This window comes from Xyrauchen texanus, chromosome 1 (genome assembly GCF_025860055.1).
Source record: "Xyrauchen texanus isolate HMW12.3.18 chromosome 1, RBS_HiC_50CHRs, whole genome shotgun sequence".
Taxonomy (NCBI): domain Eukaryota; kingdom Metazoa; phylum Chordata; class Actinopteri; order Cypriniformes; family Catostomidae; genus Xyrauchen; species Xyrauchen texanus.
Window position 1 is genome coordinate 14081400 of NC_068276.1, and position 20002 is coordinate 14101401.

At 37.9% G+C, this 20002-nt stretch overlaps 1 protein-coding gene across 1 annotated transcript in view; it reads left to right on the plus strand.

The window, feature by feature from the left end:
• The first annotated feature begins 1450 nt into the window (after positions 1-1450).
• Positions 1451-20002, plus strand: part of LOC127634221 (insulin-like growth factor 1 receptor) — a 99696-nt gene continuing 81144 nt past the window's right edge. Inside the window, 2 exon segments of the mRNA XM_052113699.1 lie at positions 1451-2438; positions 9878-10438. Of these exon segments, the coding sequence (XP_051969659.1) occupies positions 2357-2438; positions 9878-10438 (643 nt within the window). The 5' untranslated portion in view covers positions 1451-2356.

Here is a 20002-nt window from a genome sequence, read left to right on the forward strand (position 1 = left end):
ATAAGATCCCTGTCTAGACATGTAGGAGATGGCTTGCAATTTGGATTACTGTGCATATGACTAATCCATGACTAGATAGTATGATGTGTCATTCATTTACCAGGATTCACACTGGTGTGCTTTGCAGCGCCTCCAAGCAAACAGCTTTATGGAACTGCACAGTGTGCTGACAGCTTGGGTTCAGATGTGTCAGTGTTTAATGTATGTTTTTTGTTGAGCAGCCCAAAGAAATTGCTCTTGGTTAAAAGTTAATATTGTTTCCAGTAAGATAAATCCAGTTGTAATTTAAGCAATGACTCAATAAGGAGAAATAAACTGACATCAAAATAGTGTTAATGTAAAATTGAGTAGACATATCTATTGGAAGGAAATAATAATGAATAGTAGAATATTAAATTGATATATTCAATGTAACAACCATATTTTAAGTATAAATTGAGACATAATAATTAATAATACGTCTTAAAAAGTAATAAACTTATTTTTAAAGTAAACTTAATTTTGAAGCATTAAAATGTGGCAGCCAAATCAATTGAATAATCAATGTTATAATCCAGTAAATAACACATTTTTATTAACATGTTTCAGAATACAAAAACAACACTATTTCTGAGAAGTGTTCTGCTGTTCATAGCACCTAAAACATCATATTTTTATATCAGTAGGGGCATGTGAACCATATATTTAAACTGGACCATATCCCACCCTGAATTTATATAATCACATAGAGAAGTTGTATAAAAATATGACTACTGTATATCTATCATAAAAAAAACAACATAACTATCTTATCTTATTTTTTGTATTTAATATTCAGTCCAACAATGAGTGTTTAAACTACAGTTAGAAGAAACCAGTTGACATGTTGACTTCACATGACTTCAAATTACATCATATGAATGTTTCAACAAGCATACAAAAGTACAGAGTGTGGTATCAAAAACAAATATTTTGCAAAAAAGACTATTTTAGCCTATTTTTTAAGATTTGCACATTTAATTTTCATAACAAATTTTGTTTCGTATGTAAATAAAACTTAAAATGTAGATTTTTTAAAAAAGATTACTCAATTACAAATAGAGGAAATTTGTTATGAATTTTAAATTTGTAAATATTATTTATATTTATATATATTTTTTTTTTTTTGAGTGCCTATGATGCCCAAACATTCTGTCCAGATAAGCACTATAGATTTCCTAGATACAAATCCCTATATAAATATATATAAAAGATATACCTTTGACAAAGAGTGCGGAAGGCGACTGTGATGTCTAAAGTTGCTGTCAGGCATGCAGGCTGTTCACTAGGTAGGCTACTGAAGTTGTTTTTCACCAGTCTTGGCGAACTCGAAACCCGAATCTCTTTTCTCTGCGTGTGTGAGATCCATGCCGGGTTTTCCCCTCATACCTTTTCCAACGTAACGTTAGTCTACTCTGTGTGTGAATGCCTGTGTGTGTTAAGAGATCAAGCCTTGTTTACAGAGTCAATTCAACGAAGAGAAACTACGAGATCTACTCTACATCCTTCACATCTCCTAAATTAACACAGAACCGATCCTTTAAACACCATCTGTCCTCAATTCCCGCTTCTTGAAGGAACAAATGCATCTCTGAAATCTCATACTGAAGAGGGTGGGAGCAGAGAGAGACCATTTTACAGACTGGACGGATGTTATTTGCCATCTCTTTGAGTTTCTTCATCGATTTGAGGCCTTTTACACACGCTGTATGATAGAAATAAGGCATCTCGCAGCTCATGAAGATTACGCATGTATACAGACACGCGTCCAGACTGTTTTAGCCGTTGGATCGAGCTAAGCCGTTTTCACAGCTAAAAAGCAGCCAACGAGGAGACCTACAACGTGTTTTCGCCACTTTGCCACGAAATGGAGCACGAAAATGTGGATTATCAAGCCTTTAAATGTTTTTCTGGATTGCTTTCACGTTTATCGGCGAGAAGCAGCTCTCAATAATAATAATAATTGATCATATTAAAGAGCACGAGAATCGGTGCGTGTGAATCCGGCTCATGGTGAGGGCAGAGCGGGCTGCGTCTGTAGGATAGCTCGCAGGGGTGTCTGGGGTGTCTGGAGGGTCAGTTATCCAAGCATAAACAATACGAAGATGGACGAAATCAGTGTTATTTGATTTGTTCCCAGCTCTCCTCTATCTGTTAATTTATCACCTCTTCAAAAGGAAGCACCGAACTGGATAAAGAAACTTTGATGAAATATTTTTGTACCTAAATACTTTGAAACAAGCACCATCCACTTTAAAGGCTTGAGCTGTATTCTCCCCTTACAACATTATTGTTATAATTTTTTTTTTTAAAGTGTTTGCCTTGTTTTTGTACAGGAATGAGGTCTAGTAAACAGAAGAGACATTGGACCTTGTTTTGCGGTCTGGTGCTGGTCCTAAGCACTCTCTGCCATGGAGAAAGTAAGTTAAAGTGAATGCATGCATGTGAAATAGATTTTGTTTCATTTAAGTGTTTCTGGGTTGAGAACCTGAATAATTCACTTTCATTTTCCTTTGCAAGTGATCTCATTGGGTGTTATGTGGAGTTCTAAGGTTTTATTTGAGATATGTGGCAAGAAATGTGCATAAACAGCTAGGAAAACTATTTTTAAACCTGTTAATTTTCTCTTAATCCAATGTTCTCCTGCTTTCACAGGATTATCTGCTAAGTTTTTTGGCTATGCAGTGTCAAAGAAAACAACATAGTAAACTATATTCATCATGATTCAAATCATGCCATTTAAAAAGTCATAAGGGTTTCTATTTACAACTACAAGATAAATGAAGATAATAATAGTAATGTAATCCAAAATTACAGATTTTCTGGTCCACTCCGTATGTTTAGATCTACATATTGCAGAATGAGTTCTTACAACATCATGAAATCAGCATGGGATATTTTGATGGCAGGATCTGTGTCATTTAAACCATATTGATACACCCAACAGGTTATTGGGCTATAAATGATTGAAGTGCAGTTAGATTATTTTCAGGTTAGTGTAAGTTTTGCCAACCTATTAAATTGTATTTAGCTTTATTCAAGAGTGTCTTAGAATTATCTAAACATACGTTACTCATAGTTCACTTCAGGGCACTGTTTGGAGATCAGACTTTGACATTGGGCATAAAACTCAAAGGATATTCCCAGTACTTAAATTGTAGTTTTTTTACACTCCGATCATGTTTTGACCTTCTGATGGGCACTGCTTTTTGGAATGACCATATGGCTTTGTAAGATTTAGATTGGTGAACAATCTTACACAATCTGACTCCTTTTGTGTTATCTCGTTCGTATGGCAGTTTAACTTGTTTCACATACATATTTAGTAGTCTTACAGCTATTTTATGCAAATACTTCCAACTTTTGTTCCTTTATGTCACAGGTGATTAACCGTGTCTGCCACAGATTGTTGACGAATACATGTACCGTTATATATAAATATAAATATATATACTCACACACACACACACACACACACACACACACACAAACACACACACAGTTAAAGTCGGAAGTTTACATACACCTTAGCCAAATACATTTAAACATGGTTTTTCACAATTCTTGACATTTAATCCTAGAAAACATTCCATGTCTTAGGTTAGTTAGGATCACTACTTTATTTTAAGAATGTGTAATATCAGAACAATAGTAGAGATAATAATTTATTTCAGCTTTTATTTCTTTCATCACATTCCAAGAGGGTCAGAAGTTTACATACACTTTGTTAGTATTTGGTAGCATTGCCTTCAAATTGTTTAACTTGGGTCAAACGTGTTGGGTAGCCTTCCACAAGCTTCTCACAAATTGCTGGAATTTTGGCCCATTCCTCCAGACAGAACTGGTGTAACCGAGTCAGGTTTGTAGGTCTCCTTGTTGCACACACTTTTTCAGTTCTGCCCACAAATGTTCTATTGGATTGAAGTCAGGGCTTTGTGATGACCACTCCAATACCTTGACTTTGTTGTCATTAAGTCAACAAATTTGGAGGTATACTTGGGGTCATTGTCCATTTGGAAGACCCATTTGCGACCGAGCTTTAACTTCCTGGCTGATGTCTTGAGATGTTGCTTCAATATATCCACATCATTTTCCTAACTCATGATGCCATCTATTTTGTGAAGAGCACCAGTCCCTTCTGCAGCAAAGCACCCCCACAACATGATGCTGGCACCCCATGCTTCACAGTTGGGATGGTGTTCTTCAGCTTGGAAGCCTCACCCCTTTTCCTCCAAACATAACAATGGTAATTATGGCCAAACGGTTACATTTTTGTTTCATTAGACTAGAGGACATGGTAAGTATGGCCAAACGGTTACATTTTTGTTTCATTAGACTAGACTTTCTTAACAAAAAGTAAGATCTTTGTCCCCATGTGCACTTGCAGACTGTAGTGTGACTTTTTTTTATGGCGGTTTTGGGGCAGTGGCTTCTTCCTTGCTGAGCAGCTTTTCAGGTTATGTTGATATAGGACTCATTTTACTGTGGATATAGATACTTGTCTACATGTTTCCTCCAGCATCTTCACAAGGTCCTTTGCTGTCGTTCTATGATTGATTTGCACTTTTCGCACTGAAATACATTAATCTCTAGGAGACGGAATGCGTCTCCTTCCTGAGCGGTATAATGACTGCGTGGTCCCATGGTGTTTATACTTGCATACTATTGTTTGTACAGATGAATATGGTACCTTCAGGTGTTTAGAAATTGCTCCCAAGGATGAACCAGACATGTGGAGGTGCACAATTCCTTTTCTGAGGTCTTTCTTTGGGTTTTCCCATGATGTCAAACAAAGATGAGTTTGAAGGTAGGGCTTAAAATACAACCGAAGGAACAAAAAAACTTCTGACTTAAACTGTGTGTTTTTTTTTTTTTTTGTGATGTTACAAGAGGAGGGCTGGTTAGGATGTGTTAGCATTGCCTCTGTAAATGAAAGTGATTTTAAGAGACAACTTACAATACTGTACGTGTAATTGTTTTATGATTTGCTGAGAAGATAGTTTGCATGATTTCCTTGGAAAGTTAACCAATGCATACAAGCAAATTGGAAAAAGTTTTTTTTTAAAAGTCCAAATGGGCAATGCAAATATGTCTTTGTATTTGTAAGTAAAGCTATCTCGACTGTTAAAGCTGAAGTGTTTTTGCAACACTGGCATCTGCAAAAATAGGCATCGTTTTTAAACGGATTCCCAAATACTCACTCCTTCTGCCATTGTTTAAACAAAAAGATAGTCCCGCCCCAAATGCATGCCATTGGTTGAGTTAGCATTGCTGTGTCGGGCTGGCCGTGCAGCTCAAATGAACAGATGAACATTTTATTGTGCCACATATTTGCACTTTATGGGAAAAATCAATACACAAATATTTATCTGACAAAATAAATCCTATAACGGTGATAAACTTGTTCTACATCTAGACAATTGGATCAGGTACGTGTCACTAATAACTAAAGCAGTTTGACAAAATGATGCACCTCTAGCAAACTGAATCACTGTCATGAAATCAGCCTGTTAGGAAGTATTAGTTGGCTAGCCGCTACATAAGCCATGCTGTCATGGAAACCAGTAATAAGGCTTTGTAGCCGCTAGCTAGCAGCTAGCTAACAAGCCAATATTATATTGTTGTGTATTGAAAAAGACAACTGAACACAACAACAACTCCAACATAAACACCATTGCTGTTTAATTGAAGTGTTTTTTTCCCCCCATGATCCATATTGTCACTTGCAAGAAAGTATTTATTTTTCTTGTGATGTTTATTAGCGTTTGCAGTCAAGCTTATGGTGCATTACTGCCACCTACTGATCTGTATTGTGGAGCGTCACAAGAAAGTGTTTTCTGTGGAGTGTGCTGAAGATTTTGAAATTGGTGAAATTTAATCAAAGAGTTCACACAACTTATGTATTATTAAATCCTATAATGAGTACTTCTTGAACTTCAAATTAAAAGATAACTTGCCTTAGCCTAATTACTTAGGTAGCTAGCTATAAACATTGATAGTTTAAGTAGGCTGGATATTGATACAGATTTCATTATTCAGTTCTGATTCACAAGATTTTGATTCAGATTTCGATTCATATAGGTTTATTTCAGTTATTATTATTTGGGATTCAAGAACCCGAAAGCAGTTGCGGAACACAGACAATCGCTTCACACTCATATCACGCGAGCGCGACAATCCTCTTGACTACTGGTACATGAACAAAGATCGCTTTCCATTGGTTGCGTGGACTGCACGCAGGTATTTATCTGCACCAAGCACCAGCACAGAGAGAGAGAGACTATTCAGTGCAGCATCTCATGTTCTTGATGAGAAGAGGAACTGTCTCTCCTGCCAGAAAGCTGAGTAACTTTTGTTCTTGAAGAGAAACCTGACACTTTTACTTAAATAGAAAGCAGTCCAATTTGCTGTGCATATAGCAATTACATTAAAATTAGTTTAGCCCTGCAAAACTTTGTTCTTCACTTGAGGCTACACCTGTCGTTTACAGTTGAGGTTGGTTTTAGTTCGATTACTGCTGTTTTGCACTGTTGTTTTGCACAATAATTTTATATTAAAGTATAAATACGTTAACAAACAGAATAGAGGCCCTCTGCGGTTCTGTGTTTTGCCTGTTGTTTTCATTAAAATGAGTCTGTAGCATATTTAAACTTTTTGTATTTGCAAGATGCTAGCCTAGAACTATTTTAAAAAAGGTATACCTTTTTGTTTTCCGGTTTTCGGCCAAGTGCATCCTGAATTTTCGGTTTTGGCCCAGAATTTTCATTTCGGTGCATCACTAGTTATTATGGCCCATTTGGTTGCATATAAAATAAATAATCTCCCAGCTAATGCTGATACTTATACAGGGACCTTCTTACTACATTAGGAATATATTGATTTGTCATTATATTTTATTACTTATTCATAATTTTGGTCAAATTTTGGCTTTTGAAAAATGAACAAATAAATGTATTCAATCAATAAATAAGATAATATATTTATGAAAACATAGATTACTTTTGTTACATATTTATTGTTAAATTGCATAATGTGGACTGTTTCAAAGTATTTACATTGATTTGTTGAACATGTGCTAAAACCGGTATTGTCTCTTTAGCACAAAAAAAAACTGCATTTCTGTAAACGGCACCTTTAAATGAGCGTATGTTAACAAGCGAGGACTTGAATGGCTTTACCTCATCTGTGCGACGCATGGTTACAATTAAATGTTCTTTTTTGTTTGTCATTTTTGATCAACAACTGACTGTAAAGAATGGAAAGGGTATTAAAAGAGGCCGTGTGTTACGTGGATCTTGTCTTTGACACTCATTACATGGAACAACTTTTACTCTCAACATGCTGTGAAAGAATCTCATTGCTGAACACTTCTCGACTAAACTACACTTTACACATTTACTAGTGAGTGAAATGTAAACATTTACAAGCCATTTGCCAAATATATTCTCTGTGGTCGCATAGTGCAAAATTTGGTTGCAAATGCGAGTCATTTCCTCTCATTATAGGGGAAGTTGCGCATTGAGTGAAAGATCAATTTTGGGATTTAAGAATCTATATCAAGATTGTTCAAATGAAGATCACGATTAATTGGAAAAACAATATTTTCACTCACCCCTATAGTTTAAAACCATTCTCTTTACACCATTGCTCCCCCATGACTTTAGTTGACATGAAAGCGAAAAGTGACCATAGAAGAAGACTTCAGAGTTTATGCCAATGCTTGTATTGCAATCTTTGTGGCAACACTGAGAATGTAATACATACTTTTGGCTTAATGTTGCCCAGCCCTACGAGACAGTATTTTAACTTTGCAAAAACAAAACACATCAGCTTTAACAAAAACTGTCCCGTAGGAAAACACAGAAGATGCCTAGGAGGCCTGTTAATTTTTCTGTCGCCTTAAAACCAACAACCCCGTCAATTCTTAAAAAAAAAAAAAAAAAAGCTATTTTGCTTCCCTTCATGTTTGACCATCACAAAATGTCCAAGTTTCCAAGTAAACTGCAAATAAGACCTCACGATTCATCCAATTCATCAAGAGAGCGAGCGAGAGAGAGAGAAAAATCCATGTTTTTAAAATAGAACATGTAAAAACAGCCGCTCTTGCAAAACAGACCCGGTTCTGTTGATTGGAAGAGTGAGGAGTTTGTGAAGTATGTTTAATTGGGTTTTACTGTTAGCCCCAGCGGTTTCAGGGCAGCAAGGCAGAGGTTCTCCATGGAAATCCTAAGTATAACCTGTCTCTCTTGGCATAGGATGGCTAAAGACTCCCGGTGGGGCACAAATGTAGCCTCAGGTTAACTGGTTTAATTATCTCAAGATTAAACCAGAGGCTTATTTTTTGATCTGCCTTTTTTTGGTTGGATTAAAGAAATTTGGAAAACTCTATCAATAAAACAGGGATACTTCTGATTTAAGGATCTTATCACTAGCATTTCCTCCTGATTTAAGATACTGAGAAGTTTTGACACCGCTCAGCCTTTGTGGTTCTTTTAGCTTCTTCATTCATACTGGAGCATTCTGTTGTGCTCTGTCTTGTAGACTCCGTGTGCTAGTATTTACAAGATTGCTTTTTTTTTTTTTTTTTTTGGTGTTTCATTTTCTAAACAATGACATCAGTTTCTGACCTAATTTACAAATGCTTCTACCCTGCTACCTAGGCAAGTTTGTAGTGGCAGGCTGGAATTGGGTTATCAAATGTAAACATGAGATTTGGAGAGCCTTCAAAGCAATAAAGATAGTACTGTTTACTCGGCAGTGTAAAAATGTTCTAGTCTGCAGACAGGAGGATGCTTTTCCTCTTTCGTTTTAATTCTGTTTTGCAGCATAATTGTATTAAGCATAATATTCCAGTGCAAACTTTTAATATTACTGTTTAAAAATGGATATGAAAGAAATTAGTGCTTACAAGAAGCAGCAGCTTGCTTTTTCCCTGTTATGTGTTATCAACGTTTTAAAGGGTTAAAACCCTTTCACTTTTATGCAGTTGAGCAGATGCTTTTATCCTAAATGATAGTGCCTTTAAGGTTTGAATCAAGTCTAAGACCTTGGGGTTGCTAGGGGCATGCTCTATAAATCGAGTAAAAGGAACAACCATAGACATTCTTTTAAAGTTAATGTAAGCTGTATAATTCAGGAGGTCTATAATTATCTTATTACATTTTTCAGAATTACTTTCTCAATGTTTTCCTCTTGCCGTAAATGTTTTGGCCTTTGGGCAAATCACTCTGTAGAGAGGAAACGGCATAATGGGTGGTAGTAAACAAAAAGATGTCTGTCTTGGCATGCCTGTCAAAAAACAAAAGTATTCTCATAAAGATTTATTCATGGCTAATGCCAGTATGTCATTGGCAGAAGAAAAGTTTGGTGGAACATTTCACATCTAACTGGCTTGACAGTCTTTAAATGTTCTGTGCGTTCATTTTATTGGCTTAAATCATTGCATCTGAAGATAATTTCTCTGGACTGAATGTGCTGTTTTGATGTGTACGTTCTTCATTGTTTGCGCTTCTTAGTTTGTCTTCGCTATATTACGTAATTTGCGAAGTGACTAATGGATTGTCCAGTCAGTCAACAACTGTGCAAAGTTTTTTCCCCATAATACATTTTCAAAAGTGTTAATATTAATACTTTTGCAATGAAAGGAGACAACCACTACTCCTTGTTTTATTTGGTGAAAGATTGAAGCAACTGCTCAAGACCAATATTTATTTTGATAGCCATGTTGAATTTAAATTGCATCACTAACACAGAAGAATGCATCTGTTGAAAGATTGTTTACTACTAGTTACTGTAGAATATAGCAGTCCTCTGCTATGAGTGTCATCTGATTATTACTTCTGTCTTTCTCCCAATCCAGTCTGTGGTCCAGGCATTGACATTGGAAATGACATCAGTAATTTTAAGCGTCTGGAGAACTGTACGGTGGTTGAGGGCTACCTGCAAATCCTTCTCATCGGAGGCAAAAACAACAACAACCAGGAAGTCTTCCGCACCCTGAGTTTCCCCAAACTGACCGTGATTACGGATTACCTTCTCCTGTTCCGCGTTTCCGGGCTTGACACACTCAGCACACTCTTCCCAAACCTCACTGTCATCCGGGGCCGCAACCTGTTCTACAACTATGCCCTGGTCATATTTGAGTTGACCAGCCTGAAGGACATTGGTCTCTACAACCTGCGAAACATCACTCGAGGTGCGATACGAATCGAGAAGAATCCTGAGCTCTGCTACTTGGATTCTGTAGACTGGTCCCTCATTATGGATGCTGAATTTAACAATATTATTGGTGGAAATAAGCAGTCGAAGGAGTGTGGAGATGTTTGCCCTGGAATCATGGAGGACAACCCTCAGTGTATCAAGACGAACTTCAACAGCAAATCCAATTACAGATGCTGGACCTCCAACCACTGCCAGAAAGGTAAGGACATGGTCTTCTTTTTAACAAAAGGCTAAAGGGTACTATAATTGTCTTTTTTTTGTTTTTGTTTAATTCCTCCTATAATGAGTAAGGCCTTAAACGTTGCGCAACACCGATGCAAATGCTTGGCCAACAGACTGCAAGTGTGGTTTTGTTGTACAAGTTTAATGTGCTTTCTTGAGTTTTAATTACCGTAATTTCCGGACTATAAGCCGCAACTTTTTTCCCACGCTTTGAACCTCGCGGCTTATACAATGACGTGGCTAATATATGGATTTTTCCCGCTTTCAAATTTTATAAAAAAAAATAAAAAAAAACATTCTGTGACGTGCTCAGTTTTTTGGCGGCTTGAAGCTTTCATTAGACCAATGAAATTGCCGAACGGGTTAAGGTCAAAACAACTTTTTTTGTTTACTGTTTAGATTAAATCGAGCGCGCTCAAACTTCCCATCATTCTGATTACGGTAGTAATTTTGTCAACCTCACCATGGCAAAGACATGGAGAAACGAATATGATGCTGCTTTCAAGTTGAAGACGATTGACACCGAAGGAGATGATTTCAGTGGTTTCATGTGCACAAGAGGAGGAAGATAGTGACCAATGACTTTCTTGGTAGGCTACTATTTACTGCAAATATTTTATTACAAGCCGTGTGTGGCAGCGGGGGTGTGGTCAAGCGCCTGTCCGTGAGAGAAAAGCTGTAAGGGCACTTACACCTGCGCTAAATTATGTCTAACACCGGTGTCTAATTTCAAGTGCCCTGCTTCACGTGTCCTTCTTGGGAAAACTGTCACACGGGCACCAGTGTGACAGTTTTCAGCAGGGCACTTGGTGTTCCAGGTAAGGCTTTTAATGGCCACAGCAATGTTTACAATCAATTTTATAAAGTTTCTCAATTCTTCTATGTGCCAACACTAGACTGACGTGTGTCACTCTCTCAGCTCTGTGGCTGCTGCCTTTTTATGCCGCTCTCCCCATGCTTACTGAAATTAGACACCGGTGTTAGACATAATTTAGCTCAGGTGTAAGCACCCTTACCACTTTTCTCTCCCGGATGGGCGCTTGACTACGCCCCCGCTGCCACACCGTGTTTCGTTAAAGCCTGAGTAAAGTTCATTTGTTTCAATGTACCGGTAGGCACCTGCGGCTTATAGACAGGTGCGGCTTATTTATGTTCAAAATAATATTTTATTTAAAAATCAGTGGTTGCGGCTTATATTCAGGTGCGCTCAATAGTCCGGAAATTACGGTACGTTAAGAAACCTCAGTACTCAAGGGGGTGATGGAGTTACCTTCAAATGTGTTTACAATTAAACTGGATGTGTTCAATATTTAGGTAGCTAGCTGTAAACATAGTGATCGTTTAAAATAAATTGCTAAGTAACTATTAGCTAACTTTCTTAGCAAGATTCTCTTACACTATAGCTCCGCCATAGAAGAAGAAAGTTTATACCAATGCTGCTGTAACACCCTATGCAACAACAAAATATACTTGGGTTTTGACGCAAAATCTTAGCATCTGCGGACAGTTGAACGCTAGCCTTTTAAAGTATACTTAATTTGACTGTGCACACATACACAGGTCAGTGTTTCCTATAGGAGTTTGTGAGACAACACTGAGGGGGGTCCAGGGCCATGTTCCCACGTAAGAAAATTCTTTACATTTTTAAGTTAAATGCATCAGTCTGGTGCACTTTGAGAGCAAAATTAAGAGGCTAGATCTATGAAGAACTTTGCACTCTAGTAGTAATTTAATCATAACACATTTGTTGCAGGGCTCGAAATTAAACATTGCCATGTGCTTGTCCTCCGTGCAAGTACATTGATCATTCACTTGTCCGAGTAAAACAGTTACTTGTCCGGAGAGAAAAAAGGACATTTAAGTTACATGCTCAATAACATGTCAAAAGTTTATGTTGTATATTTTTCAAAAATTATGACCGATGTCCAAACTAATTGTGTACCTATTCAATCAACTCAATTCTCTGTGACAGAGATGTAAACTGCACTGGGTAGGAGAGGAGGCATTTGGCATATGATAATTATTTTGTTACAGATGGTAGTAAAATTACAAAAAGCCACAATTAACAGCAGGGGTGCTCACAGTTCTATGGAATGAGAACTACTATTTCATTATGTTATTGCAGCAAGATCTACCTTGTACAATACAGGCTATGCATTATTACAATTTCACAATTTCAGGAGTCTGAAATGAAATTTGACAATTCTCAATACCAGCTTCAAAACGACAACAAATAACACTAATATCAAGACTAGTAAACAGTCAGTAATAAAATAACAACAAAAAACAGCAATGAATAGAAATAGATACAAATTAAGAAAATTCTCTGCTTTTTGTAACAGCTTTAATAAAATGTAATGGCAGTATCAAGTATTCAAGAAAACAATCAGAATGAAATGCAATACAAAACTACTACTGGTCTTGTTATGGTTGTTTGATTATTAGACAGCAGCAGGTCTGTTAGCTTACATTTATACTTACAAGTCCAACATTTTAATACAAATCTGCTTTTTTCCCCAATGTTTGTTCACTTTAGACATAACTCTCTGTGTTTACATGAATACCTCACCAAGATGGACATTTTGCAGAAAGTATTTGACCGTTCAGGTGCGCATTAGCATGAGCATTTTCGGAACACGTGCATGTTCAGCACACACAAATACGCTGCCTGTCAATCAAACAGGGCGCTGCTGTTACTAGATCACTTGCAAATTATAAACGTCATGCTCTGAATTACTTTCAACAGCAGAATATGAACTTTCTAATAAGTGACGCAGGCCTAGGCTATCACAAAAAGGAGGTTACCCCATGTGGCTCAACCCTCCCTAGCAACCAGGCCAATTTGGTTGCTTAGGAGACCTGGCTGGAGTCACTCAGCACAACCTGGATTCGAACTCGTGACTTCTGGGGTGGTAGTCAGCATCAATACTCGCTGAGCTACCCAGCACCCCTATTTTTTGTTGTTATTTAATCAGTCTGCTGGTGTAAAATTCTCTTTCATTTGCCCTTTCAAAAATCCATTTGTCCTGGAAAACCTGACAAATGTTAATGTTGAGCCGTGGGTTGTATATGAATGGTGATGACGCCGCAAAAAAGTCTCCCCCACAAAGCATGGTAAACGAGACAGTGTTTTAGGGGGCTTTCACACTTGGTTCGATTGCCTGTTCCGAACCAGAGTTCGATTGCTCCCCCCGATGGACTGTGTTCACATTATATATTTGTATCCGAACCGCGGTACGCTTGCGTCATGAAGCTGCAGCTGGTGCGTAATCGTGTTGCTTGATAACCGCGAAATGAAAAGGCGTCAAAATTCAATGAATAGACTTGCTCGGTTCACATTTGTTCTTCTTTTTGTTAACCTTTGGTTTTGTTTTCAACATCAAGATACAGAAACACACTTGCGTCTGTCTGCCGCAAAAATACTGAAATCGTTCAAAAGACAGCGGGCTGTCCGCCGAAGACAATTTTTGCGAAGGCAAGCAGAAATCATCTCTCTGCTTGCAGTGCGTGTAGCGCCAATCCCGCTTTTCATCAAGGTAAGTGTATACACACACACGCACGCATCGAAAGTAAACCCTTTCCGCTCATTTTGAAAGTGACGCGTGTGAGACTGACGACCACATTATACGCCATCAATAGCGGTTCACTTCCGCGGTTTGGTTCGATTACGCTCATATCAGCAGCGTAACCGTACTGGAGTTCACATGAACCGCACCCCAGACCACCTTTTTAAGCGGACCCGAGTACGGTTCGCGGGTGCACACCCGAGTTCGGAAGACAGCGTTCACATCATCCAAACGAACCGAACTCTGATGTCATTCGAACCGGGGTGCGCACCAAAAGTGCTAGTGTGAAAGCCCCCTTATTGATTCTGTATTTTTGGAGTAAATGCAATTGCTAACATGGACATGCCATCAATGGTTGCTGGACTAATGTGTGCACTGTTATTTCCTTCTTCCTGTATTAACAATGTCTTTATGTGCAAATAAATTACAAAAATATTTGACTAAACAGAAATCGGAAGAAATGTACCTTTTTTTTTTTTTTTACAAAGCTAAAGTTTTGTAAAATTGAGTAAATATAGTGCTAAATAAGAGTTTATTATTATTATTTTGCAATTTTATGTTTTTGTTATATACTATATTAAATTGTGTGATATTTAGGCATTGTATCATCCTATCAGCCACCTATCAGAGTTCTGGATATCAGCATCGGCCATTAAAAAACCCATATTGGTCAACCACTATTCTTGAGTACATTTCGGGCCTAATGCTGTACTTCATCAATACACAGATCTACTATTCATGCCTTTGCCAGCAACTTTTAGAGAAAAGAGAGTTGGCAAGTGTTCATATGCATGTCTTCCCTATCAGTAATAACCTTAAAGCAGAGAGTCTGCCAATGTGAATCTTTGCTGTATCAGTTGAGTAGCGAGAGGGGTCATCCAGGATTCATTCATTCCCTGTAGCCTTCATCTGACTGGCTAATGCATAAGAGTGAAGTCTTCGTCTTGGGAGAGTGCAAGTTTTCAGCCTCAAGTTTATTCAAAAAATTAAACCATTCACAGAACAGTTTGTGTCTGGAAGGGTCCTTGAAATCAGTTAAATTCTAGACTATGTTAGTGAAATTGATAAATTCAAGTGAATTTGTTTGAGAGTACTACCTATTTTCAGTTAGGTGACAGATTAATTTGTTCAACTTCAACATCACAAACTTAAAATTTGTCATCAATTAAAAGGAAAATACAGAAGAAGGGACTAAAGGGAAAATACTTTTAGCATCAGCACTCTTTGGATAAAAGCGTCTGCCAAATGCATAAATTTAAATATAAATATATGTAGGTTTGAAGTCAAAGTGTCACTAAAATGCATTTGTATCAGTTCTGACTGTGAAATGGTGAAAAGAAAATGTAAATATGGAATACACATTATACTAACATATAAAACAAATGCTGCACGAAGGAGTCTGGTTGTAGTTTTCCACTATTGTGGTCTTTTTGGACAGAAGGATGCTATAGTGGCAGACAAAGCGCCTCGCTCTGTAGGCAAAATACTTGAGCAGTTCCTCCCTCTTTCCATATAATTACCTTGTTTTGCTTTAACACAGATGTTTCTTCAAGGACTGGTAGTGGTTTCCAGTCAGTCTGCCTTGCCTTTTTTCGACCCAGCTCTTTAATTACCCAGTCAGGTCTTGTTGTTCACCAGCCTTGTACTTTGCATTTCAGCTACATTTAGAGTAGATAGAACTTACTGCAAATATCTGCACACATACACAGGCGCACACACAAACATGTGCACGACAACAGGAAAGAGCCCACATCAGATAGACTTCTTAACAGTTTAAGTTCAGTTGAATTGCTAAATATTCAAGATTGCATCTTGTACCATTAGCGGCAGTAATAGTAAATACAGTAGATTTTTAAGTTTTTCTGAAGTGTGTATTGTGTTTACCCATGCAACACTTGCCACCACAATGCTGCTAGGGTGTTGCCATGCAGTTGCAAAGGTGTACTCGGTGGTTGCTAGTAGGGATGTGCCACGGTGTCCAATGACTGACTTGTTGATTAGTGGGGTTGATTAATAACACAGGTGGTTTTAATGTGAGATGCAATTTTTATTAAATTTTTTTCTCCCCAATTTGGCATGCCCAATTCCCAATGAAGTCCTCATGGTGGTATAGTGACTCAGTTGCCGAATTTTAGTTGCCTCCATCTGAGACAATCCTCTTATCACATGGCTTGTTGAGCGCGTCACCGTGGAGACCTAGTGCATGTGGAGGCTTCGCGCTATTCTCCGCGGCATCAACGCACAACTCGCCATGTGCCCCACCGAGAGCGAGAACCACATTATAGGGACCAAGTGGAGGTTACCCCAACGTAACTCTACCTACACTAGCAACCAGGCCAATAGGTTGCTTGGGTAGCCTGACTGGAGTCACTCCGCACACCCTGGATTCAAACTTGCGAGGGAGATGCAACTCTTGAAATTAATTGAGAAACACAACTTTTTGGGGAGTGTTTTTTGTCCATTATTATAGCTTGCTCTGCTTAAAAGCGAATAATAGTCTGCACAGTGAAGCCATTTTGTTTCTTTATTGCTTAAAGTGTTGTCCATTTATGCACAGTGCTGTTTCAGTCATCAAAACGCCGCATCAACAAAACTTTATAAGACAATGACTGTCGGACGATAAATCCTCTGCTGTGAGTAATGTTCCTGTATTTGTAAGGTGCTTTGGAGAGAACAAAGTCTTCTTCTGATTTTGTTTGACACTGCCTAAAGGAATAAATAGTTCAGTAATGAATGAAAATTATCTCATCATTTTCTCACCCTTACGCCATCCCAGATGTGTATGACTTTTTTTTCTGGACAAAAATGAAGATTTTTAGAAGAATGTTTCAGCTCTGTTGGTCTTCACAATGAAAGTGAACAGTGACCAAATCTCTGAAGGTCCAAATAACTAATTAAGCATCATAGTAGGTCACCAATGGTTTAATCAATCTTTGCATCACTATGAAAGTTTATATTTGTTAGTTGATATTTTTGCCGGAGTTTGGTGCGAGCCTCTGCTGACGGCATGCGCATCAGAACGCTTGAAGCATTTCACGTGCTCTTCCAGACAGGAGCTGCTCTGGTTGATGTCTGCGGTGCAGCTCAGTGACGCTCTGACACAAGTGCTGTTCATGACATTTATATATTCCCTTATTTGAGCATTAAAACATGATTGGAATTTGAAGTGCTCAGTAATCATGGTAATCTCTCAAATAACCACAGTTAAATCAAATAACCACGATCAGGCGACTATTTTAGAATTGTGATGGGCCTAAGCAGAACACTAGATGGCGCTATAGGAAGTGTAATCGAGCTTCAAATCACGACGATCACCAAGGAGACTGCTGTCATGATTTAGCTCAGTGTTGCATGGACATAGGTGGAAGAATGCACATTTGAAAATGGTTAATAAAACTGAAAGTGATAAATTTATTCTGCTATTATATTTAAAAAATGGAACTGGTTCTAAATAAGAACCGGCTCTCAGTTTCCAACTCTTCTTAAGGTACAGTCACATGTACCTTTGCACTGCGAGATTCCATGGACGAAGAAGGCATAGATGTATGTTGAGTGCGTGTGATACCAGCAAAAAACAAATTGCCAAGCAGTTCTTTTTAATGCAGCACTTTATGCTCTGGGATAAACTCACCGCTAAAATTATATCGTTGTCCATTGTGAATATTTAGTGTAGCTGTTAACGAAACACTGCCTGCACAGAGGTCACTGCCAAAACCAAGCAAATTCCTATTGGTCAACATGGTGAATTCGCCTGTCAAAGTTAATCAAACTAAAACTCCACACTAAAGGGGAAATTCTTCACCAGGTGAAGTCCGTTGCTCAAAATTCCCGAGTGCAGATTTCCATTGAGATGACTGTTTTTCGCACATGGAATTTTGCCATGTGAAGGTAAATGTGACCGCACCTTTGGGGCTAGGGGGTCCAATAGGGTTGTGCCGATGGACGATATCATCGTCCATCGTGATGGCTGACCAACATCACGATGTAGAGCCACCATCGTGATGCCACGCCCCCTTTTGCGAGTCTTGCTAGTGTGACTCACTAATCCTAGTCTCTTCTATAGTTAACCTGAAAACTTTGCAGGGATTGCTCTGTAAATTAAATTGAGAATATAGCTAATGCATATATGTTATTTTAAATACTGTAGTATATGCCAGAGACGTGACGTGTTAGTCTGTGAAAATACCGTGTCAGGCAGGCTACACAAATATTGATCTTGACATTGTTAGCTTCTTGTCTTTTTTTTACATGTCTTACACTGTACATTTAGATTAAAATATTTTATTTTAAGCCTTTATTAATTAATTATTAGTAGTTGTAGTGTCTCAGAAAATCTTGCTCATTGTCACGCTCTTGTATACACTGAAGCGGCAGTTTAAGATAAACCCAGACCAGCGAACGTCAAAGCGAACTTTTGTCTGGTTAATACTTTTAAAGAAAAATTTCCTTGGCCATAAATCTATAATGTCAAATCAAATGAAAGAAACAAGGTGAATATGAATAACACACATTTATTAAAACATAGAAGAACAACAAATAAAGAACAAGAAAACGGAACAACACTCAGACCGAAACTCGGCATTAACATTTCACTTATAATTAGCAGCACAATTAACTTCAGCACAGGCTACAAAATAAATTATGTTATTGAAATATTGTAAAGTGGTCATATGAACTACACAAATGAACGTTTAAAAAATAATATGCAAAATCGAATAGCACCGCAACGGATGGCGAAAAATGCGTAAAGAAGTCTAATATCTTTCACCATAGACCATGTTTAAATTTCGATGTTTCTGGACAGAAATACCAACATATTCACTTTATCTGGTTTTAATAAGCTGCGGATTGGAGTAACTACACTACCCGCTGTGCTAAAGACCCGCTCTGATGGAGTACTGGTAGCACATATGCACAGATATTTCCGTGCTAATCTTGCCATGAACGGAAACATTTTGTCGTCCTCTTCCCCATCAATGGCCATTTCCTGCAGGTACATGGTCATTTCTGCCTCGACCTTTTGCTCATCAGTGAGCGTGGCTGTGGCTGCTCTCTTCACAAGAAGGCTGCCCAAAGACGACTTTTTTTTCTTAGGCGCAATATATTAAAAAGCCCGGATGAGTAGGCTACTAAATAGTTGGGCTAGTAAAATAACGAAATTATAGTTTTTCAGTAGAAAAAAAATATCTATGTAAAGAGATATATTAAAATAAAAAGTGCACAACTCTTCTTAAGTGAAAGCTAAAAAAAAATGCTTCACGTGTCGTGCAACCTACTGATAAAGCGCCGACGAGTCATTAGTTGGGTTAGTAAAATAACGAAATTATAATTTGTCATATCATTTTTGAAAATTATATGAAATTATATACCCCGCCCCGCCGACGATATCATCGTCCATCGCGATGTTTTACTGTCAACATCGTCAACTGCCAATTTAGGGGACATCGCCCAACCCTAGGGTCCAATCCAAAACATTTCAGTATGAGCAATAGTGATGGGATGCTTGCCTTTGCACGAACCCTTAATTGAAATTCTCTGGAGCCAGTTGTCCCTCTTCCTGATTGCTAAAGTTTCAAAAAGACTTCAAAAGATACTCAACAGACAGAGAGATCCAGTAAAAGGAGTGTAATGGAAAGCTCCCCACAAGCTTGTGATTACTTAGCAGATACCACAAACCCAAACATGACCTTTTCAATATATTGTTAGCTACAGTTCGATTGTTACAATGACCTCAAAGCTGTGAATGTCACACATACTGAGTATTTAGCACTGTAACCAATGTGTCAGCATAATATGATTCCTTATGATGGGGGTGTATCCATTTGCATCAAAACACGAGTACAATAAATGTATTGAGTTATTCAAAGCAGGAAAGACTTACATTTGGGTCATATATGATATTACAATATGCTAAAGTTCTAAACATTGCATTAGGATGAATGATTCTCATTAGTTATAAAGTTTTGGAACAATCT